Source organism: Callorhinus ursinus, unplaced genomic scaffold (genome assembly GCF_003265705.2).
Source record: "Callorhinus ursinus isolate GAN/ISIS: 27379988/994484 unplaced genomic scaffold, GSC_fseal_2.0 scaffold7, whole genome shotgun sequence".
NCBI lineage: Eukaryota > Metazoa > Chordata > Mammalia > Carnivora > Otariidae > Callorhinus > Callorhinus ursinus.
Window position 1 is genome coordinate 64022602 of NW_027397069.1, and position 23906 is coordinate 64046507.

The window sequence follows — 23906 nt, forward strand, 5'->3', positions numbered from 1 at the left end:
CCCAGCTAGAACAGGTCAGAAGCCTCTGAGAGAGACATCACCAAGAAATTCGATTAATAGATATTAATAGATTAATGCACTTAGGGAGTTAGATAGCTGAGAAAGTGTTTGAGTTTGAATTTAAGAATAAATACATTGAAAATTAAGGAAACAAACAGGATGCGTATTAACTCCTGGGATAATGAAAAGTTGAGAATAGAAGACAAAGCAATCAGAGTATGATATACATGTGAACAGTGTTTACATGGTCAATAATAAATGTAATAAACAGTGAATCTTGATTTATCAAAAAATTATGAGATTATGACATAACTGTAAGATAAAGGGTATGAATGTGGGGAAGGTGAGGGATAGGAATAAGTAGTAAAAAATAAAAATATCTTCATCATTCATAGAACAAAGTCAATAAATAATGATTTGAACTGAAAAATCAAGAACTAACAGCATAAACAATGTTGTCAGAGGTAAACACCAAAAAAAGAAACAGGTGAAAGGGTTGCCTCCAAAGAGAGGTAAACGGTAAAGGACAGGAGGGGTAACGTTTGACTCTTTAAACCATGTGCATTCAATATGTATGATGTTTATTTTTTTTTAAGATTTTATTTATTTATTTGACAGAGAGAGACACAGCGAGAGCAGGAACACAAGCAGGGGGAGTAGGGGAGGGAGAAGCAGGCTTCCCCCGGAGCAGGGAGCCCGATGCGGGGCTCGATCCCAGGACCCCGGGATCATGACCTGAGCCGAAGGCAGATGCTTAACGACTGAGCCACCCAGGCGCCCCATGAATATGTATGATGTTTAAAAAGTAATCAGATAAAACAAAACAGTAAAGGTATTTGCAAAGAGCATGCCATGAAATTGGGTTGTAATGGATTGAAGACTGAATGAATGAAAATTGAGACTGTTCTCAGCAGACTGAGTAGCATAAGGAAGGATATATTGGGGTAGGTAGCATGGTTGCTCGATGAAAAACTTAGGGTTGAAGGGAAAATTAATAGTTTGTGTGATAATGGTTATTTAGGTAGCTAATTAATTGGTTAGTCAATTTGTTCAAGACAGGGATACGCTTAAAGAGAAGAACGCAGTTGAGAGAATCTGCTGAGATAAGGGAATGAATGACGTATCATGGTCCCAGATGAAGCGGTGGATGTTGAAATCAAAAACAAGGTTAAATAAAGGGTTAGCTTTGACAAAGAAGAGTAACATCCTTTTTGTGTGTGTGATGAAAGAAAGGATTTTTACAAGAATTCATGTCCAATAGCTTATACTCAGCTGTACTTTCTCATCGGCAGCAGCAGCTCAGTCCTCTGTTGTGGAACTGGGATATTTTTCACAATCTGAGATTGGGAGCCAACCAGAGAAAAAAATGAAAGGAATGCTGGGTAGCAATTTTGGGAGCCCAGCTGAGGCTGAAAATCAGAATGTATTTATTCGTCAGCACGGGCTGCCTTAACAAAATACCATGGACTGGGTGTCTTAAACAACAGACATTTATTTTCTCACAGTTCTGGAGGCTGGAAAGTCCAAGATGAAGGTGCCAGCAGGGCTTGGTTCCTGGTAAGCACTCTCTTTCTGACTAGCAGACAGCCACCTTCTCACTGCGTTCTCACTTGGCAGACAGAGAGAGCGAACCCTCTGGTGTCTCCCCTTATAAGGAACCAATTCTGTTGGATCAGGGCTCTTTCCTATGACCTCATTTAACCTCAATTACTTCTTAGTCCACATACAGTCACATGGGGTTAGGGTTGCAACATACAAGTTTTGGTGGGGACACAATTTAGTCTATAGCACATATAATTCAGCACTGAGTTATTTTTCCATTTATACCCAACAGACGGGGAGAGGACAGATGGTTGAGTTGACCCGAATTTAGGGACTAACCTGTTCGAGGTGGCAAATGAATGGAGGGGCTGATGAGAGCAGGGCTAAAATGACTGCTCATGGGTTCCAGCAATGGTGGAAAGGGAAGCCAGGAAAAGACTGGGTTTAGATTAGGGACTGGGCAGGGATTGGTAGGCTCCATGGCAGAGTCCTCTCAAGTCTGAGGGCTGGAGAACCAATGGGAGCGATTCTATAGTGCATCTTGAGGAGGTGCAGTACTTTCTTGGGATATAACTTCTTGTTTCTGCACTTTCAACTTCGTTGGCAATAAATGAGAATTATCAAACTGAAAAGAAAATTTAGGTTTCTTAGTGGTAGCAATCATCACCTTTTTCTTTCTTTTTAGACGACTAAATACATTGAACAAGTGTGCCTCAATGAAACTTGATGTGAACTTCCAAAGGAAAAAGGTAGGTGTCTCCACCTTGCTAAGATCATGGCTATATTAACAAAAGAAGCTTGCATTTATAGATTAAAGACAACGTGAACCCAAGTGAAATTCTGAAATGCCTGACCATCAATGTTTGCTCTCCAAATATCTCTTCTTATCATAACCATCATAAATATGTCCATTGGAAACCCAGGCCAAGGTCCGTTCATTTCACCATTTCATTTTGCTGTAGTTTTGACTAAAGGGTTTGCATAAAGATAAAACATGTCTTCTTTGTGGTCATCTTTTAGAAGTTTCTTTAGTTGGGGCGCCTGGGTGGCTCAGCTGGTTAAGCGACTGCCTTCGGCTCAGGTCATGGTCCTGGAGTCCTGGGATCAAGTCCCGCATCGGGCTCCCTGCTCAGCGGGGAGTCTGCTTCTCCCTCTGACCCTCCCCCCTCTCATGTGCTCTCTCTCTCTCTCTCTCATTCTCTCTCTCAAGTAAATAAATAAAAATCTTTAAAAAAAAAAAAAGAAGTTTCTTTAGTTGTAAATATCCACTCCATATCAGACTCACGGCGATTCGTAGATTAAGAGGATGCAGAGACGAACCCCTGGGTCCATGCCAGATGTCTTCTGCTTCGTCCTTTCCAATGGCATTTCGTTTCCAAGTACGCTTGAAGATGTGCTCATCCTCGGGCAGGATCATTTCATAATGGGTTTGGGAGGGGGGTGGCAGGGAGTGTAGCAACAAGATGCTGAGCCTGCCTCCTCCTCACCCTTCCTGCCCACGTGCACTTTTCTCTAGTCACAAGGAATTTCATTCCATTTTAAGAGTCACTATGCTCCCTCCCTGTTCCAGGACTCGCATGTGTTATTCTGTCTGTATGAATGAGACTGGAGAGTTCGGTTCTGAAACAAAGCTGACCTTTATTGAGCTCTTAACTGTTTTCTAGGAGCTACGTCATGTACTGACCACACGTGATCTCATTTAATCCACTGAGATAGGGATCCTCTGTTTCCTAGAGAAGGGAAGTAAAACTTGAGCATGCTGTCATTTGTTCATGATCTTTCAGCTAGTGGCAGAGCCGGGTTTCAAACTCAGGCATGCCTAACTCCAAAACCCAAGCTCCTCATAGCCACCACCGTGCTGAAAGACCTCTCTCTCTCACTGAATTGATCCTTTTGGGAAATTCAGAATTAAGATCATTAACTACTTTTTTCATTTCACCTCTCCAGTATGCAACAAGTCAAGCCTCAGTATATTTTGAAGAAGCAGAGAAAACATCTTTGAGTCAAAAGAAAGTGCTCTTTATCCTGGTCTACACAGAGAAATCATTAAATCCAATGGATTTTAAGTCACTCCTGAGTAACCTAATCTTTAAAAATAACTTTAACTTGAATTTCTGTACTAAAATAGCACCCAAAGGGGGTGGGGGGAGCAAATGAATTTTGGTTGACCTCACCTTATAAACAATTTGGGGTTTAAGTTAGAAACCAAAAGATTTAAGCTAATGAGGCAAAACAGCGAAAAACAATATCCAGAGAAATATTAAAATATGAGCAATTTGTCTAGGCCGAAGACAAATTAAAAATGTGGGAATAAATGTCCCAGCAGCTGCCTGGCTGAATAGACCCCTTGAGAAGCACACATACTATTTGAAGCATGAGGGTCAGATGTTGTTTTGGCTGTAACACATGGTTCTTATTAAAACTAACACAGCCACGCCTGTGTGTCTCGAGCGTGGCTGCTCTATATGGCTTCCTATACAGATCTGTAGCTACAGTGTATTACAGAAGACACAAACTAATGACATGATTTGTCTTCAACCAAGTGGAGTGATTGGATTCTCACCCTATCACCAGCTTTTCAGAAACCCGTATGTGAGATGGGCCCAAATGCCATTTGTTGGGCTCCTTATGGGTTACCTTCACAAAAGCTCCTCTGTGAATTGGTCACTTCAGTCTTTCTGACATTCTTAATTTATTCCTGATGTTGGATGTAGTGGCACACACCCAGACAGCCCCTGCTTAGCTAGAGGCCTCACAAGTGCATGCACCCGAATAAAATACTGCTTTTCACATTGTAAATTGAGAAGACATGGCCTGAATTTTCAAATAAATAATTTCAACATGTGGTCTCCACCGCCCTGTGGATCTCAGTAATGACCCGCATCTGGGGCTGTGGTCGAAGCAATTATTCAGGAGACCCTGTGTGGGGGCATGCATTCCTGTCATCTGTCCCTTTCACAAGTCATAGGCTCATCCTTTATTTTACTGCAAAAAAAAAAAAAATTACAAAAAAATAAATACAGACTAGGAATAGGCCAAGTGTTTCAAACATAGAAAGTGAAACTTGAGGAAAGCACCCTGTAACACTGCAATCATTCCGGAATTAGTTTGTTTGGAAGAAAAAAAAATCAGCATTTCCTCTAGGTACGTCCCCATTTTAGGCAATCCAAGAAATAAAAATATAATCCTCATCTCTCATCTGCAGAGGCCCAGACATGCGTAATTCTGCAGAAGGTCATCCCCACATTGCCTAACTGTCCAGAGCCACAATGCTTCTTTCTCCCTTTGGGGCCTCTGCAGGGGCTGCGTGTGCTGGCTTCACCGTTGGGGGTCGGGGGTGGTGGTGGGGGGCAACAAACACTCACACGGAGCATGTCAGACCCTGTTCCTCATCACGGACTCCCATGTCACAGACGCAGAGGTAGTAACTTGCTCAAAGTCACGCAGAAATAGGCACGGTTTGACCTCAGATATTCGGGCACCAGACTACCCCTCTTTGCCTTTCAAAGAATTCAGAAACGTACTGGAATCTGAGTGAGCTCCTGGTGCTTGGCCTGAGACAGTTTCCCCAGCAATATATACGGTTATATGTTTTTATTGTTGTTTTTTAGAAGAGGGGTATTTCTTGCCATCTGTACAGAAGGCCACGATTTATTTAATGTCTTTGTGGAAATGTATCTCTGGATCTCTCTCAGTGAATCTCATTACTCTGCTTGGCATTTCCTTCTTGTATGATTTTTTTTTTTTTAATTCTGAAGTTTGGTGGGTTCACCCAAGAGAGAAAAACGAGTCCACAAATAGATGAGGATAGTGAAGCCTCCTTCATCCTTAGTTAGGCATGCACTTTTCTTGTGCATCAAATGCTACTTGTAAAGCCCCAAGAAAAATGAAATCACACCTGCCCCCCACCCCCCGCCCAAGATAGTACCACAAGATTTTCTCTTTGCAGAAGAGAAACACTGTTCTTCAGAGATTCAAGGTAACCTTCCCTGTCTCTGGGAGAGTCAGGTAGAGAAGAGCATTCTCAATCTTGGCCACACACCTCACTGAAAGACTTACTAAAACCCAGCCAAGAGGCATTCCAGCAGCCCCCACCCTGCCTCTGGCTTCAGGCTCCCCTCCCCCGCCCCATGCAGCACTGCAAGTGGCACATTCCAGCTTCTGAACAGGTGCACTTAGCCACTCAGCTCCAGTTAACTCTAATGGAAGATAGACTTCTAAATTTCTATGTAACCATGGATTAGCTGCCTCTTGCAGCTGTGGACTTGTGTGGGCTCCTGTTTCCAGTGTAAAGATATGGCCAAATTCCATCAGGAAAAAAAAAAATTTCTTTTGCAGCGTCTGGCTGGCATTTGTCTCTGAGGAATATATAATTTCAACTAAGAATGTTCTCATTTTTTTAGAAGAAGCCAAATATCAGCGCTCCATCTAAAATTAAAAACTCCAAAGCACAGGCAGACCTACTTGTTCTCCGAAAAGTGTTTCCTCTCCATTATTAACTACACAGTTCACCCTTGCTTCATGATGACTTTAAAATCCCCCAAATATGGTGAGTGTTTATGTGGTATGACTTCTATTCAAAGTTAAAGTCAGAGGCTGAAGACTCCAATAAGGCTATCTGTTAAATGAGGAAAGAGAAGCGCACGTAGGCACGCAAGACTCTTCCCCTAAGATTTCCCAAGAGAGAAAGAGTGGCTTCAAAAGGTTCTGGTTAAAGTTATAGTTTTAATAAAGCTCTTTGAAATCACAACCAAAGGTGGAAAGCAACCCAGAAACCATGACTAATAGCCACCTTGCAGGCAGCTTCTCCTGGCCTGGACGCCCGTCAGCATTTCAGAGGAGCGGCAGGGCTGCCCAGGGGCCCGCTCTCTGTTCCACTCCACCCACTGCGCCTTTCACACAAGCCCCCGTCGCTCCCACCGAATTGGACACCTCTCTGCATCTCCAAACAGCAGAGTCAAATGAGAGAAAAATTACATCTTATTCTAGCATTCACTTAGCTGGAGAGTATTACAGTCTTGAATTGAAGATAATTGCATGGGAATATCCTAGAACCGTAGGATCTTTGAGTTGGAAGGGATGTTCTGTCATCTCCTCCAGCCTCTCGTCCGCCACAGGATTTACCTCTGAGAGCATCGCTCATAGGTCACTCAGCCTCAGTTTGTAAGCATCCAGACATGATGAGTTCACTGCATTGCAAGGCAATTTATTTTATTTCTAATTACTAGAAGTCTTCCAAATAATAAGCTAAAAGCTGATTTGATGTAAACTTGCCGATTGGATTCTAGCTGTTTCCTCTGAAGAAGCACTGAAATACAGATTTCGCTTTTCATACGGCAACCCTTCAGCTCTATCCTCTAGATTGGGGGTGGGCAAACCATTGTTCCTGTTTTTGTAAAGAAAGTGATAGTTGTATTAGAACAAAGCCGTGATCATTCTGGCTGTAACAGCAGAGTTGAGTGGTGTGGCAGAAACTGCGTGCCCCAGAAACCTGTAATATTTACTATCTGACCCTTTACAGAAAGTTTTCTGCCCTCTGCTCAATCTAGAACAAAGTTTCTCAGACTGTCTACTGAGTGACTTGGGGTTCTGTTTGTTTTATTTTTAATTTCCAGCCTGCCACTGACCAAGATATTTTTTGTAAAATTCAGTACAAATGAATTATTAGAAATATGAAATGAAAAAATTATAGAAAATCTAAGCCTCATTGTTTTATTATTAGCCTCAACTAACACAAAAGTTGCATTCCAATGAATATAATCAAACCAAATATGGGAAATAGAAAAGAGTTAATAAAAACTGTTCACAATTTTATTAAAAGAATATGTTTAATTAATATGAAGAATCATGATTGTACTCATAGCCTTTTTGTTGTTCAGCTGTCATAACCAAACAAAAAGTTTACTTTGACATAGCAGTTGCCCGTATTAAATGCCTATTCACACACTTTGTTCAAATGCTAAGACTATGAGTATTCATGACTATGAATACTCTGGCTAAGACTATGAGTTCCCTGTTTGTTACCTAATTTAGGCTGGATTGCCAACAACACTATACTCACGGGGAAGAATGTATATCTAGAATGTTTCTTTGTTTTAATACTAGTCATCATAAAGAAACCAGTCTCACAGAGTATATTGACTACAAATAAAGAAGAGGTTTTAAGTAATTTTTAAAAGCTTAAGGTATTCCTTTTTACCTTCTATTCAAGATGAAGTAAGTGAAGCTGTATTTTCAAAACTCATCTTCAGTCCTTCATCACCAGCCAATTCCTATGATTATCTTCTGTGAAACATTGGATCCTGTACATGATATACTTTGTGTTATGATAGATGAACTAATCTTGAAATATCACATGTTGCAATATTTGTGTGACACCCAAACTGGTCTCTACCCTGTTCAGTAAGACAGAGCCCCTGTTAATTAACTTGGATAACACAGCCTTGCCAAATGGTGACAGACTGTTTTAATGCTTACTCCTAAGGTCTGTACTTACCTCACTGAAGATTGCTAAGTCTGGGGACTGGCAGCCCCTTGACCACACTTTGAATAGCACTGCTGTAGAATTTCTCATTTCTAAACCAAGCTCTTAGTTCTTTCAATCATCGTTCACAGGAAGTTGTGGTTCCTAGATCCTTGGCCATCCTGATTACTGTTCTCTAGAAATACAGGAAAATCCTTTCGATGTGCCTCTTAAAATGTGTTTCTGATGTATATGACCAGGGCACAACACAGTGGGGCTGCAACCTTCAGAGTCTTCAGATTCATGCTTCTGGTCAGGCATCCTGAAGTTGGTGTCTCAGTCTGGCAACCACATTACATGGTTAACTCACATTAAGCTGAAATCTACTACAACTCTCCCAAAGCTATGAATAGGAACTGCTATTAAACTAAATGTATTCCATCCTGCATGCTCTATAGTTGATGATTGAAGTTAGGGTCTTTATATTTTACTTCACAAAAATTTCATCTTATTAACAGGCCATCCTTCAGTTCTGTTAAGATCGTTATACACCTCAATATCACCAGTCTGTAACAGCAATAATTAGCTTTATCTTGCCCTTTAAGGCTTATGTGGCATTTTCACACTTAATCTCTTTTGGTTGTGTGGACAAATAATGCTAGATGTGAATTATTATCATTCCCATTTATAGCTGAGAAGATTGACTCTCAAGAAAGGGTACCTTGTTCAAGGTCTCTTAGTGAATTACCTTGTGCCATATTCATACTTGGAAAACGTGAGTTCTCCTGGCTCATTCAAGTTATCCTTAAAATGGACATAACTTTGAGGCATCCTTCAGACATCTCTCCTTTAGTTGCATTCAGCCTTTTGATCACACTCTTTGGTGTGAGCTACTCAACCAGTTACCAACAAAACTCTCTGTAGCATCAAACACAATTAGCCATCTTGGCCACAACAATATCATGAGAACCTCTTGTCAGTTCTTTAGATAGAATCCAGACACTCTGTGTCTGGATTTCCATGGTCTACTAAACCGTTGAGATGAGAGATTAAAGTTTATTTGGTGTGTCTTTTTCTCATAAATACATCTGACTCCTAGAGATTTCCATTTTGCATTTCTAAGTAATCAAACTATTTGTTTTAAGCCTCAAAAAATGTATCAAACAGGGCGCCTGGGTGGCTCAGTCGTTGAGCGTCTGCCGTCGGCTCAGGTAATGATCCCGGGGTCCTGGGATCGGGTCCTGGGATCGAGCCCCGCATCAGGCTCTCTGCTCAGCGGGAAGCCTGCTTCTCCCTCTCCCACTCCCCCTGCTTGTGTTCCCTCTCTCACTGTGTGTCTCTCTGTCAAATAAATAAAATCTTTAAAAAAAAAATTATCAAACAGATGAAATCTCAACCTCTCCTAATCAGTACACTCCCACAATTATTACTGGAGAGTCTGCTCTATGCATGATAGTCTGCTGGGCCCTGATGTATTAAAAAAAAAAAAAAAAAAAAACTTTAGTGCAGTGTGGTTTTTATATGGTGGATCATGACCCATTGGTGGGTTGTGAAATCAGTTGGGTGGGTAAGAAACAATGTTTTTAAAAAATGAAACAGACTAAACTAGATTATAAAATATCAGAGTACAAACAAGGATAACTATTATAGCATTAGCTTGTTTGTTTTTTTTATTGTAATATATATGTGCCTTAAGCTGTGATGGAAAATTTTTTATTGTATGTCACTATCAATAGCTTGAAAGATCCTGCACTGGCAAAAAAAAACCAAACCAGAATCATGTCATAGCCCTTGGGACATACTATGATAATTATATGCACAAGGTGCAAAAGGAGAATGGGTGTTTTTTTTCTTTTTTCTTTGTGCTTTTTTTATTGCTTTGGTTTTAATTTGTTTGTTTTGGTTCAAAAGACCTAAATACTGCAAAATTTCCCTGAACTGTTGGCCTATTTTTCCAGGAGTTTGCCACTGTTTCACATGACTTGGTTGGGTTGTAAATACCTTCCTGTTGTTCAAAGCTAGTATAATAAGCTCTTAGAGTCTAGCAGACAGGGACAGACTTTCCAGTCCCAGTCCACAGTGCCCAGCTTGGCATCTTTTCTTGACCAAAATAAAGGAATCTGTATCCAACTAGTATGTGGTTTGCTAGTATCAGTTACCGAGTTTGGGCTAGCTTGAGAGAGAATTCATTGGAGCCCACACTAAACATCGTAGTTTCAATTTAAAATATCTACACTTTCTTTTAAAAGTATATCCTTTTCTGGCCTTCTCAAAAGGTATTTGCTGAAAGGGGTCTTTCAGAATGATAATGTAATATCAACTCCTTTTCACTACCTTCCTGAAATGTGATATGAAAATCCAGTGAGCTCAAGCTTCAACCTATTATGGTGCCTGATATATAAATAGCCCTCAAATGTCATGTCTTGTATCAATCACAGGGAAAGAGAAATTGAAAATGCTACAGAGAAAGTATAACTTTGATTCATCATCCTAGAATCTTTCCTTTTTTCCACTTGTACCAAGTGCATCTTTTAAAACTCTTTTGCCAAAGCGTTATATAACTTTTTTTTAACTCAAAGCTAATTTCCCAGTGTGATCCCAAAGCTATGTAATTCTCCATTAGTACCTTAGTTTATTTTTACTTTCTTCCACCTTCTACTGTACATGAATGTTTGAATTTGTCACTTAGTCCATCCCGTATGAATCTAGATTTTCAAGAAATAAGCAAGAATGGGGACATGCCAATATTTATTGACTGAACATCTGTTTACTTTTCTTTGAGACCAGAATATATTAAAAATTAAGGGGAGTTAAAGTGGGCATTAGATATGTAAAAAGTTAGGTAAGCAATCTTCTTAGATAGGCAACAAATAGATAAGCATTTGAGTCAACACTGGAAAATAACAAATACTCTTCAGTGAGGGCCTACTAAATGCATTATTTCATTTAACTCCCGCAGCAAACCTATGAGGCAGGGCCTGTTTTTAGTCCCATTTCATGAGTAAAAGAAACCTACTTTGGAGAGAGTAAGCAATTTGCAAACAATCATCAAAGCTCTTAACTGGAGCTACCAGAATTTGGAACCAGGTCTTAGAACCAGATGCCAAAGTAAAATAAAATAAACTTGATTCAAATAACAAACAAACAAACAAAAATATGGAGCAGTTACTATGTGCTTGGCGTTGGGGAGGATATAAATACGAATAAGACCCTGAAATACAAGCCCTTCTCTTGATGAGCTTACCTCTAAGGATTGACAGTGGATGTGAGTGGCATGAGCTTCAATTATCCTTAGAATAAATGCTACAACAAAGATCTAATACAAATGGTATGGAGCTCAGAGTAGAAAGTGTTCATGGCCTTGGAGCCAGAGAGCAGAGTGCAGTGAACTTGAGAGACACAACTGAAATGAGGCAAGAACAGTACATGGCAGGCAGGTTGAAAGGGCTTTGAATGCCATGCTGAAGCCTTCTAGGAAGGCCAAAGGAAGCTGAAGGCTTTGAAGCTGGAAAATGACATGATCATATTTGGATTACACTGTGGAAAGCTGTTTAGATGTGGGAGACGCTGGCGACAAGGATTCTAGCCAGGCTTTTAACTGTAGTAGACCCAGACAGGTGCCAAGGGCCTACACAAAGGGAATGGGAATGAAGATATGAATGAGGGAACAGATCTGGAAGTCATTTCAGGATTGGATCTGGGTAAATATGCATGACAAGGAGGGGGAAGAAGCCGATGAATCCACTCGCCTTGGAAGGAGATTATTTTTTGCCCTAGGCCACGGTCTGTCCTGGGCCATAAAGATTTGCAAAGATCAATGAGGCCGTCTCTGGCCACGGGGAGCCCAGACTGGCATCTCTCAGGGGATTCATACTCAGGCACCACCCAGATAGGTCAAAGAAATGTGTGAGGTACAGAGTGGGAGACAGGGCAGAGCAGTGGGGGCTGCAGCAGCCCAGAGATGCGTGTCCTGCCAAAAGGCATTTCGATGCAGAGTTGATTAAAAACAAGAAGGCTGGCCAAGCAGAGCAGGCTGGATTGGACTCTCCTCAACTAGTGATGTCTAGAATGGCTCCCAAGTTTCTACTTAGAGGAATTCAGTGGGTAATTTTGCCATTAATTTGTACAGGGGAATACACGGTAAGAATCAGGTTTGGGAGACTAAAGTAAGGAGTGTTAGCTTTGAGACAGATTGATGCTCAGGTTCAGAAGAGGGAAGCTGGAAATAGGGTCCTGGGGCTCAATGAAGAGGTTTCAGGAAAGAAGTAAGTGCCTTTTATGGCAGGATTAAGTTTCTGAACAAGGGAGCTGCAGGTGTTTTATATTTAGACGTCTAGTCAGATGGTAATTATACCTCTTTGTAATCAATCAAGGAAAACTTCTTAGGAAGGAAGGATTCAGAAACTCTATGAAAACTGAAAGGAAGAAAGCTTGGCAGGTTGAGAAGAGATCCTCTAGCCATGAGGGAGGAGAGGGAGGAGGGCGTACGGGCCAAGGAAAGATGGTGGAAGGACCGAGGGGTGGCCAGAGGGCACTCGTGGAAGGGAGGAAGGAAGGGAAGGGGGGGTAACTCGCCTCGTGTTCACCCGGTTTCCCATTGCCTCTGAGCTGCCTGGAAATGAGCATTATCTTTAATGTTTTTCAGGGTGACGACTCAGATGAGGAAGATCTCTGCATCAGCAACAAATGGACTTTCCAAAGAACCAGCCGCCGGTGGTCTCGCGTGGACGACCTGCACACACTGTTCCCCGGAGGAGACAGACATGGGTCATCGGGAGACATTAGGATGAGAAACACCACGAGCAGTGAAAGCGTCCTCACCGACCTGAGCGAGCCCGAGGTTTGCTCCATTCACAGTGAAAGCAGCGGAGGGAGTGACGGCCGCAGCCGGCCAGGCAGTGGCCACAGCACCGGCCGGGCGCCCTTTGACTGCCCCGGCCAGCCCTGCCCCGACAGCCCGGTCATGCTGGACGCCACATTCGTCAGCGGCGGCCTCCCGCAGTCCCCCAGAGACGCTCTTAGCTACCCAAAGAATGAGAAACACACCAGGGCCAGAGCCAAGTCATTTTTGAAGCGCATGGAGACTCTCAGAGGGAAGGGGGCACACGGAAGGCCCAAGGGGCCGGGGCGGACCGGGGGCTTGGTGATCAGCGGGCCTGTGCTGCAGCAGGAGCCGGAGGCCTTCAAGGCCATGCAGTGCGTCCCCATAACAAACGGAGATCTCCGGAGCTCGCCCCCCACTGCCTGCCCCAAAGGGCTCCTGAGCACCAGCAAATGGAGCGGGGCGAGCAGCCAGTCGGAAAAGAGTAGCAGTGGCGTGAGCATGCCTGGCCTGAAGGAACGAAAATGCCAGGAGGCCAACAAGCGCGGGGGCATGTACTTGGAAGACCTGGACGTGCTGGCCGGGACAGCACTGCGGGATGCCGGTGACCAAAACCACACACACGAGTTCCATTCCCAGGAGAACTTGGTGGTGCACATCCCCAAGGATCACAAACCGGGAACGTTCCCCAAGGCACTCTCTATCGAAAGCCTCTCACCAACAGACAGTAGCAATGGGGTTAACTGGAGGACCGGCAGCATCTCCCTGGGCAGACAGCAGGGCTCCGGGGCCAGGGAGCCCAGGCTCATGGCGTCCTGCCACAGAGCAAGCAGAGTCAGTATCTACGACAACGTCCCGGGCTCCCATTTGTACGCCAGCACAGGAGACCTTTTGGACTTGGAGAAAGATGACCTCTTCCCCCATTTAGATGACATTTTGCACCATGTCAATGGGCTCCAAGAGGTAGTGGATGACTGGTCAAAAAATGTCTTGCCTGAACTGCAAACACATGATGCACTGGTTGGAGAACCCGGCTTATGCCCCTTCCCATCTCCTAATCAGATCACCTTAGACTTTGAAGGCAACTCGGTCTCGGAAGGTCGGACAACACCCAGTGATGTGGAAAGAGATGGAACATCTCTTAATGAGTCGGAGGCCACTGGGGTCCGAGAGAGGAGGGACTCTGGTGTAGGGGCCTCTCTGACTAGGCCAAACAGGTTGGTGGCATGATTTTCTGAAATGATTTTTAATCCATTTCCATGATAATTAGGGTCTATTTATCTAACAAACATTTATAGCGCACTTCCTAAGTGCCTGACACTGTCTGAAGTGATACATGGGGTTAGGAATTATTTGAACGGAAGTGTATCTTTTCTGCAGCTGTTATGGTGATTGAATCCATGTTAACTCACATTCATTTCTCTGAGTCTTTGTCCTTTAATTCAATCTTACGTTCACTCAAAAAAATGTTGAGTGTATGTGCAAAGCACTGTGCTAGGCACCGTCAGGGATCACTGGAAATGGACGCTCCGTGCCTGTTCACAGGTGCTTCCCATGACCTTGTTGCCATATCAATTAAAATGTCCCTCTCTCAATTTTTTTAACTTTTTTTTTTTAATCCTATGAGAAATTTCTGAGACCCAAGGTGTATACTTCACAAGTTTATTTTGGCTTTAAACTGCCAATTACAAAGTACATAAAGCCATTCTACAAAGACCACTTCAGAAGCACCCGAGAGAAATGGCCCCGAAAGAGATGAACTAGTGGAAACAGTAATACTGTACACGCTGCCGTGCTCTTGTTGAGGCAGAGATGTCCCTTGGGGTTCACTGACGTGTCATCTCTTCAGGAGCTCTCCTTCCTCTGTGCCTGCCACCCTCAGGTTCCATGTCAACAGAAGGAGAATTCGAATGCAGACAGGAAGGCAGTACGAAAATGGTCTACGGGTCCAGAACATTCCAGATCTCACTCTCCATCTCGAGCTCTCTCTCTCTCTCTGTCTCTCTCTCTTTCTGTCTGTCTGTCTGTCTGTCTCTCTCTCTCTCTCGACACACACACATACACTGTCTCCGCTGCTTTCAACAGTTTGGGAGCAAACTTAGCAATAAAACAAATAAAATGTATTAGGTCCCTTATTAAAACCTTCCCCAGATGTATCAGACTTGAAAGCAGTAGTTTCTTAGGTTTACTCTCTGCATTGGTGTCTTCTGTTGCACTTGCTTTGTGATTTCTCTTGGCTCAGAAGCTCTGTTGATTAGCTCCTTAGAAATCAGTGACGTCGTGTGTTTTCCAATAACACGGCCACGTTGTGACTGGCTTCTCTGACGGTCTTTCTGGTAAAGGCGACTCCGATGGAACAGTTTCCAGCTCTCGCACCAGCCTCAGGCGTCCACCGCGCCGCACATCAGCAACCAGACGGCCGGCCAGCTGAACCTGCTCCAGCGCTTCTCACTGCTTCGCCTCACGGCCATCATGGAGAAGTACTCCATGTCCAATAAACACGGCTGGACGTGGTGCGTAGCATGTCCACTTAGGAGGGGATCGTTTGTTCTAGTGCTAAGTATGCGGTTGCAAAAGCCTCAGTAGTGAGGTTCTGACTTCTGAAGAAGCCACTCATGGCCTTCGCTGCCGATGTCCTGAAAATCAGGCGGCAGCCCCTGCCGCCCCCTGCCCCCGGTCTGCCTTCTGTGCTGCTGCCCCTGGGAGCCGATGCAGCCCACTGAGTTTTATCTGCAGCTCTCGGCTGGTTTCCAGGGAAAGCAGTCAGGTTCCAAGAAGGAAAAAAAAAGACAAGGAAAGGGTGATGAATGGTGAACAGAGGCATTAAAAATAAACTGGCCAGAAAATAATTCTGGCAGTTTGCCGAGAAATAGCTGTTGCTTGTACCTTCTGGCTCAACACGGGGCTCACCACTTAGAGCACTGATTCATTCCAAGAGCATTTAATTCTTCAGGTGCGTTCTGGCTTTGGCTTCAGTGGCAAATAAAAACAGGAATATGCAGTAAACCTTTGTCGTAAGGAATTGACAAAAGCATGTGTTGAAACCTAAATATGGAGCTGTTTTTAGACAAGCTGGTGGATTTGAAAAAATACAAAGTGGGTCATTAATTGTCCTATGTTATAAATTATGTATAGAGAAAAATCTCCCCCAACCCCAACCAAATTTCTTCTTACCGTTTTTAAATTTGTTTTGTTTCGTCTCATTGGGGACAAGTGTTTATCCCTTGAGAGGTGTGGCCGTCACAATTAAATTGCAAAGTTGTCCCCTTGACTTGAAAACAGAGCCATAAATCCGTTCCGCTAAATCGTGCTGTTTAATAGTCGAGATCTAACATAGGCAAGGGGCACACATAGCACTTCCTGTCATGTGATTAATTAAGAGAGATGTTGAATTTGCCCTGTGCCTGTTGGTTGTTCCAACAAAAGCTTGGCTTTGCTCTTGCTTGCTTTCACAGCCTCTCCCCACAGGCTGCCCCAGGAGGTTTGCATGACCTGGTTTCTGTGAATTCTAGGTCAGTTCCAAAGTTCATGAAGAGGATGAAAGTTCCTGATTACAAAGACAAGACTGTCTTTGGTGTTCCTCTCATAGTTCACGTCCAGAGAACGGGACAGCCCCTGCCTCAGAGTATTCAGCAAGCACTCAGATACCTGCGTAGCAACTGCCTCGATCAGGTATGGTTGTAAATCCCAAACACGGGCCTGCATTCATGGGGAACGCTGGACAAAGTCACATCTCCTCAGTGTTGCCTAAGACGTGCCTCACTAAAAATAAAAGGTGTTGTGATCTTTATATGTCAGTATTTAATTTGCCCAGGCTACATCTCGGTCAAGCTGCTTGAGGGTGTTCCCTCACTGGCAACTTGAATGACGTTCTGAGTGAAAATTCATGTTAATAGTTTGTGTGTTAATAGTCTGTACCTGTGCTGTCAAATTTGCATTCCCTAGAAAACTGGGAGTTATACTCTACACTGCATTTCCTTTTTAAATATTGCCCCACTGCCATCATTGATTTCATAGCATTCTTTCATCCCTGTTTTATTATTTTTTGAGAAAAGAATTAGGTTTTTATATCTTTTTTTAAAAGATTTTATTTATTTATCTGAGAGAGAGAGAGAACAAGTGGGAGGGGCAGAGGCCCGAGAGAGAATTTCACGCAGACTCTGCATTGAGTGGGGAGCCCAATCTGGGGCTTGATCTCATGACCCTGAGGTCGTGATCTGAGCCAAAACCCAGAGTCCAACGCTTAACTGACTATGCCACCCAGGAGCCTATTAATTCTTTTCTTTCTTTCTTTTTTTTTTTTTTTTTTGAAGCAGCACCATGACCAGGAAAACTTAAACCAAAGATAAATTTCTTTACATCTTTTTAAAATGTGCAAGTAAACTATGCAAACAATATCCGCTAAATCAACTCTCCCTTCATCTTGTACATTAAAATCTCAAGCCAAACAAAATAGTCAGAGATCATTTTCTGTCTCCACGACTGTTTGGGGACCACCGTAATGGTGGCCAGTGACCAGACCCAGAGTGCCACCCATTCTGTAATTTACTAGGTAGGCCCAGCCTTCACTCCTCCAAATTAACACCCATTCATTTCTTAGACATTCTGCCCCCAAAAAGCCATATTCCCACTTGATAAATTGCAACCTTGAGTAGTGGGGGTATTTTCAGGCAAATATTCTACAGTGACTTTTGTGTATCATATTCTCTAATGCCATATGAATAATCCAGGCCCACCTAAAATTACTTGCACTTTTTATTGATTCACCCTTGGCCTTGGGCTCAGTGAATAGGAATGAGCTGAGCTACATGAACTCACAGACCCTGGCTACTGATGCTTGTATCTACCCCAATACTGAGATCGCACTTAGAATCAGGATGGTCTCTTGACGAATCAGACACCACTTTTCAATGGAGAATAGGAGTAACTTCATTTGATGCCATCTTTGATTGAACTGAATGTGTGATCCCTTTTTGCCTTCCCACTCCTAATCTAGAGAATATACAGGTATACATTTTCCCCCATTTCTTCAGATGCCATAGTGGAGGGCAGGAGTGGTTGCTGTTACTGTTGTGGTGGTGGGGACTTTTTCGTTTTGAGAAATGGCCTTTGTAGCTTGCCTGTTATTTCTCAGAAAGAAAGGCAACAGACCACTTTTCTAAAACTATAGACTTTAGCAGATGCCTCAACATTGACCTGTGAATAACATCCACACAGAGCAAACCAATGAATCCAGTTACTTAAGCATTATTTTTTTGTTGTTTTAGAGCTTTTACCAAAATTGCACATTAATCAAAGGTAGATGATCTATGGATATCTTATTGAGAAAACTTGTTGGAGAGGCGAACTTAGGTGAATATATGGAAATGCCCACTCTGATCTCTTTTACAACCCTAATAGCATTGCAATCACGCCCTTACGCATAGGACTTTGTGGCCTCAGTTGTACTTTTGTTGTTTTGTTAGCACAGACCCAAGATTGTATTTTGTGGAGGGTAACCTTTTATTCAGACACGTGGTTTTCCAAGCTTCTCAATTTTCCTAAGGGTATATAAGACTCATCCCTCCTCTTGGCTAACTCTCTTAGTCTTTGGCTCTGCCTTTTACCAAGAACAAAAAATATTTTGTTCTAAACATTATAATGTGTGGCCAGCGAATGCTTATCAACAAAAGCTCTATTAAGAGAAAACAGTATTTGTTCAGAAATACCTAAAGGAAATGCAGTCCATCTGTGCCATTAGCTCAGTAGTGATAACGTTTCTCGAGGGCCCAGCATGTTTTAGGCATTGTCCTGACTGTTTTACATTCACTGTGTCATTTAAGACCATATCCACCTTGGGTGGTGGTATTCCCCCAGGTGGCAACGGTAGAGCCAACACTTGCTTGAAAAGCTAACTCCAGAGTCCAGGTTTTTAAAAACTACACTGTACTGCCACCTGTTAGAATTGCTTGTCCCAGTGGACTCGGGCTGATACCTTCCCTGGCATTGAGGGACACGTGGAGAAATGGCCCTAAAAACTCACTGATGAACCTACTGTCAGGATTTTGTCAATAATGTTGACCCTTACGTGAGGTGGGTGTCCTTGCTGTGATCATGGAAGAGTTTTTCTCGAGCCCCAACACCTGAAAGCATGGTGTTTCTTTTAGACAACTAGTCTGTTTCTTATATTAAGAACAACTGGTATGTTTTCCTCTCTATATTAGCTGCTTAGAAAGACTAGAGCCAAATGTGTGTTCTTCCTGTGGTAAATATATGTAAATTTTTGGTATGAATTTTGCACATCATTCCTAGTTTCAGCTACTCATTTTATCTTGATTTCCCTTTTGCTCAAATGTTCTTATCTATGATCTTTAACTGTATCTTATACATTTTATAGGTCATTGAATTCTTTCTTGAACACAGTTGGGTGGAAATAAATGAATTGGAATCCCGCTATTCTACTCACCACATAGTGTTTAGTGTAGACTGGAAACCACTCAGAACCCCTGCAGATTCTGAATAATGGGTAGCACCGGTAAGACCACTGTTACTAGGTCCAGTCTCCTGTCCGAAGCAAAAGTCCTACGAATCGAGAGAAGGACAGTGGGCACCAAAATCTCCTCAGTCCTGGCTCGCTGGCTTATTCTCAGTCTCCACATCAAGCCTCTCACAGGTTTTTGCAATCTGGAAGAATGCCTTACTGAAAAAACATGTGCTGGCAAAGCCTGGTAGGCAAAAGACTTATTTTCGAGGACATAGATATGGATTCTAAATGTAACCAAAACGAATAAGGCAACCCTCTCTTGTATCGGTCAAAAGTAAGAATCTGTAAGATGTCCAGGGGACTTTCACCAGAGTCCGTTTCTCCCTTAGGAAGCACTCCATATCTGCGGGGCTTCCCACCTGGGAAGTCACAGAGTGTGGGAAGCACACAGAGAACCCCCTCTGGTCCCTGTGAAAAGGAAGGTGGTAATAAGAAGGGAGCAAGGGAAAACGGGACAAACACGAGGGAGAATTAAAACCAGGCTCGAAAGGAAGACTGTTCTAGAGCTTTAAGAGTGAACAGGAGCAAATAAAAGTGAATGAATCAGTAAAGAAGGAGGGGACAAGAGCAAGAGGGAAGGAACATACATCACACTAGACTGTTCTTTCTTTGCCAGTAGCACCTCCTTGGAACTAAAAAGTTTCAGGTCTGCACAGGATCTTGAGATCTCAGCCCCCGGGGTTGTAGAAGACCAGAACATCCCAGAACACCTTTCCTCCAAACTACGCTGACTGGCCTCTGTGTTGCCTCCCTTTGCACGGTGTCCTTGACCCACCATCTCAGACTCTCCCATGGGGCTTTGCCCTGATCTCAGGGGAGGAGGCTTCCTGCAATGAGCTGGCCCCCTTTTCCTCCTGCTAAGCGTTCACCTCCAACATAAACATTCATCACAGTTGAATGCAGCCCCACAGGGCCCTGAAACATGGCCAGCGTTTGGCCTCCTACACTCCCCAGTTGCAGAACAGTTTATATATGATGAAACACGGTGTAGCCATTCTCCCCCTCACAGCTGGCCCTAGCTGAAATAAGGAAGTTTAGCCCTCTGTTATGAACCATTTGTATTCAGACATAGCCGTGTGTGAGAGGAGCCTTGCTCTGTTGGCTCAGCTTTTATTTCTGCCCTAAATCAGCGGCGTACGGAGGCACAGGTGGTGCTTGTCCTGACGAAGGTGGAGTCACGCAGGGAGAGGCCAAGCCTGCAGGGCTCAGAATCAGAACCCGCCGCACGCGGTACTTCAGACCCTTTCTCTTTCTGAATAAAACCAACCTTTCTTCATTAGCCGAGCCCATTCCTGAAGAAGAGCAAAGGGAAGTCCCGACAAACATCGTCAAGGACTGAAAGGATTAGCATAAAAGGGATGCCAAGTAGGAGGTTTAATGTTATTTAGATGAAATTTGAATTCTAACGCAGCTCTCGTGTGCCCGATCTCTCTGTCTGACAGAACAGTAAGTTTTAGAAGCCCGATTATGCTGGGAAGACGCTTCCTGCTCAGTACAAGTGTCCGCTACCCGCTGGCTCTTCCTCACAGTCCTCTTGCCTCCCTCATATGAGCTAAGTGATGCTCTGGGACCTTTTCAGATCATACTCCGAGCCCTTGCTTTTTCAGAGCTGGGCTTTTGGGTGGAAGACAAAAGAGAGGAAAGGAAAAACGAGATCAAGGGAACACTCACCCCTCACCTTTTGACCTGTAAAATGAGCGATCACGTGCAAGATGCTTATAAAATGAACGCTGCGTTGCTGACCACCAGGCTCCCCTTTTCAGAGAGGGTGTCTGCGCCGGGCTTTAGAGGTACGTGAGCACAGGACCTGCTAGGGAGTTTGCAGTTTGCAAGGCCTCGTGCAAAATGAAAATGTGAGATTCTCTGTTCATACATTATGAAGAATTTCAAAACGGTGACAGCAGAGAATTAAACCAAGCGTGGAGCCCTGTGTGACTACCAGCAGGGGCAGACACAGAGGCATAGGAAAGACATGTCACACCCCTTGGGGCTTCCTCGTAATGAAGCTGAGGGATCTGGGGCAGCCTCCCACCCATGGTGATGACAAGGCTGCCCTCAGAAGCAACAGTTTTAAAATGGTTTCTTCAGGGCGCCTGGGTGGCTCACTTGGTTAAGCGACTGCCTTTGGCTCAGGTCATGGTCCTGGAGTCCCGGGATCGAGTCCCACAGTGGGCTCCCCGCTCAGCGGGGAGTCTGCTTCTCCCTCTGACCCTCTTCCCTCTCGTGCTCTCTCTCTCTCAAATAAATAAATAAATTCTTTAAAAAAAATAAAAACAAAAAAATAAAATGGTTTCTTCAGCTCTCTTTCACTTGGAAAAACATTTTTGCCAGAAGTGCCAATTTCATCACCGCTTTGAAAACTCTTTCTAAAGAAGAAATGATTATTGGCAATCACTCAGGCCACCCCCCCGTGATTGTTCAGTGAAGGTAGGTCGACTTCTCCCTGTTCTCGGGATCTCTGCACCATTGGAAGAATCTTCTGCTTACTGTGTCTGGGGAGTTTTCCACTGCAAGGAACAGAAGGTTGTCCCAAGATGGCTTCAACAACAGGAAATTCATGAGCTCATGTGACAAGAAGTCAGGAAGTAGGGTCCTTCCGGCGTGCTTTTTTTCATCAGCTCAGGGCCACTTTTGAAGACTGGGGTTTCTCTCCTTCTTTCCCTTCTACCTTCCTTAGCTACTATGTCTGGAATCTGGTCTGAGTTCAGACCACCTTTTCTTTATTAGGTTCAGGAAAGAAATTTCCTTCTGTGCTTCCAACAAAAATCCACAGATCCCACAGATATTTCCCACGTCCCTGGAAGATAAGGGTGGGACGGGAAGGTTACTGTCAGAATCTGAGGCAGAACAAATAAATACCTGACAGCCCTCTGGACATCCTGTGAGATCTAAGTCAGAACAAGCAGCTCAGAGCCCGCAGCTGGAGAGCTCCCGACATGTCGAAAATAATTAAAATAACAATATTTGCTGAAACTAGAAAGAAACTTGGAAAACAGACAATACAAAGAAAACACTGCTGGGATGTGTTTGCACACGCACACCAGTGTGCACCCAAAATGAAGCCAGCAAGACAGAGTGGATGCTCTGCAGTTTACACACAAACACTTGTCTGCTTTATTCTCTTGACAGATTCCAATCAGTATTTCTCTGCTACTGAGAAAATAACAGGAATTCTCAAAGGGAATAACACCGACTCACAGGAGGATAAATGTTTGTGAGTCACCCTTAGGAATTCACCTTCCGGGCCCTGGGATTCTGAGAACTCCCGTGTAGCACAGCCCTGTGGCACTGTCCTGGGCCTCCTTCCAGAACTAGAGGAGTCAAGAAAATGTAAACACATTGAGGATGGATCTCACTTTAGTAATCATTCATTTGACGTCTTGAATTTTTCCTTTGACAGTACATGCTTTCTTCTCGTGCACTTTGGTGACGTTTGGAATAGTTGCCAGAGGATGACACGTGTTCCTTAGACTCTTGAAGAGACATCTAAGTACAGCAAAGTTATACATTTTCTAGATATTCCAAACTTTCAGGATAAAAAAGAGAGCAATTAACGTTTTAAGTGACAATATGCCTGAATATCCCCATCTGTGGAATTAGAGTGATAGATAAGCCTTGGAATGCAAAAAAAGTATTACCAAGAATTCTGGTTTTTATTGCCACAAAGAGTACCAGTGGATCATTTCCCCTGCGACCTATTCAGCTGACATATACAAATCCCTGAGTATTCTCTAATTGCTTGGAGTTCTTCCCTTGCTGTCACTGTACTTAAAAGGAATTAGTACTGCTCTCCATTTATAGCAATAACCAAGAGAGCTCTCCTCAGACACCTGAACTTGGGTCAAGGCCGGCCTGGCACGCGGAGCCGCCTCGGACACGGCCCGGCACCTCTCCCCAAGCGTAGGGAGGAGGCGGCATGGCTCACTGGTGTGCCGCCGCTTACCTGGCTGACCACTCGGAAAGGTCCTACCTTGCTCTTTGGAAATGGGCCAACCTGTGAGCCCTTGAGGAATGAGAAAAGGAGAGATTGAGGTTGGTTGAATGAAGGACCAAGGTGGAGCAACTCAATGCCCTACAGGCATTTAAGAATAGCAGATATGCAAATTCACTGTAAGCCCGTGGGGGTGGGGGCAGGTGTCAGAGACACTCAGCCCTTTCTTGGGTAGAGGCAAGTCTAGAGTGCAGAGCCTCTAGAGGGGCCTGGAGTGTAAGCTGCCGACCGACCCTTGCAGGAATCTGTTCTCCTAGGGCTCCTCTCCACCTCACTCATTCCTACTAGGAGCATTATCTCCTGGATGCCTTATTGCTCCATTTATTTGTCAAGCAGAAGAGGAGTCTAAGCCCTAGGGATGAAAAAGGCATAAGACAATGTCATGAAAGTCTGAAAAAAATGCCACCCAGGAATCCTCACTAGAGCCACGGCTTATGCACATAGTATCTAATCAGGCAGAGTAATAAGTGCCAAGCATCATATGAGAAACACACATAGGGAGTATTATAAGGATTCCAAAGAAGGACAAGAAATAGGACTTTTAAATCAAAATACATGCTTATAG

General features: G+C 43.7%; 1 protein-coding gene across 12 annotated transcripts in view; it reads left to right on the forward strand.

Moving 5' to 3' along the window:
• The window catches only part of STARD13 (StAR related lipid transfer domain containing 13), a 531510-nt gene that overhangs the window by 492668 nt on the left and 14936 nt on the right, over positions 1-23906 (forward strand). For all 12 annotated transcript variants that reach the window (XM_073894705.1, XM_073894704.1, XM_073894702.1 and 9 more), the window contains 4 exons: positions 2228-2291; positions 12651-14044; positions 15170-15340; positions 16340-16499. In XM_073894705.1, the coding sequence (XP_073750806.1) occupies positions 2228-2291; positions 12651-14044; positions 15170-15340; positions 16340-16499 (1789 nt within the window). The remainder of the gene's footprint in view (positions 1-2227; positions 2292-12650; positions 14045-15169; positions 15341-16339; positions 16500-23906) is intronic.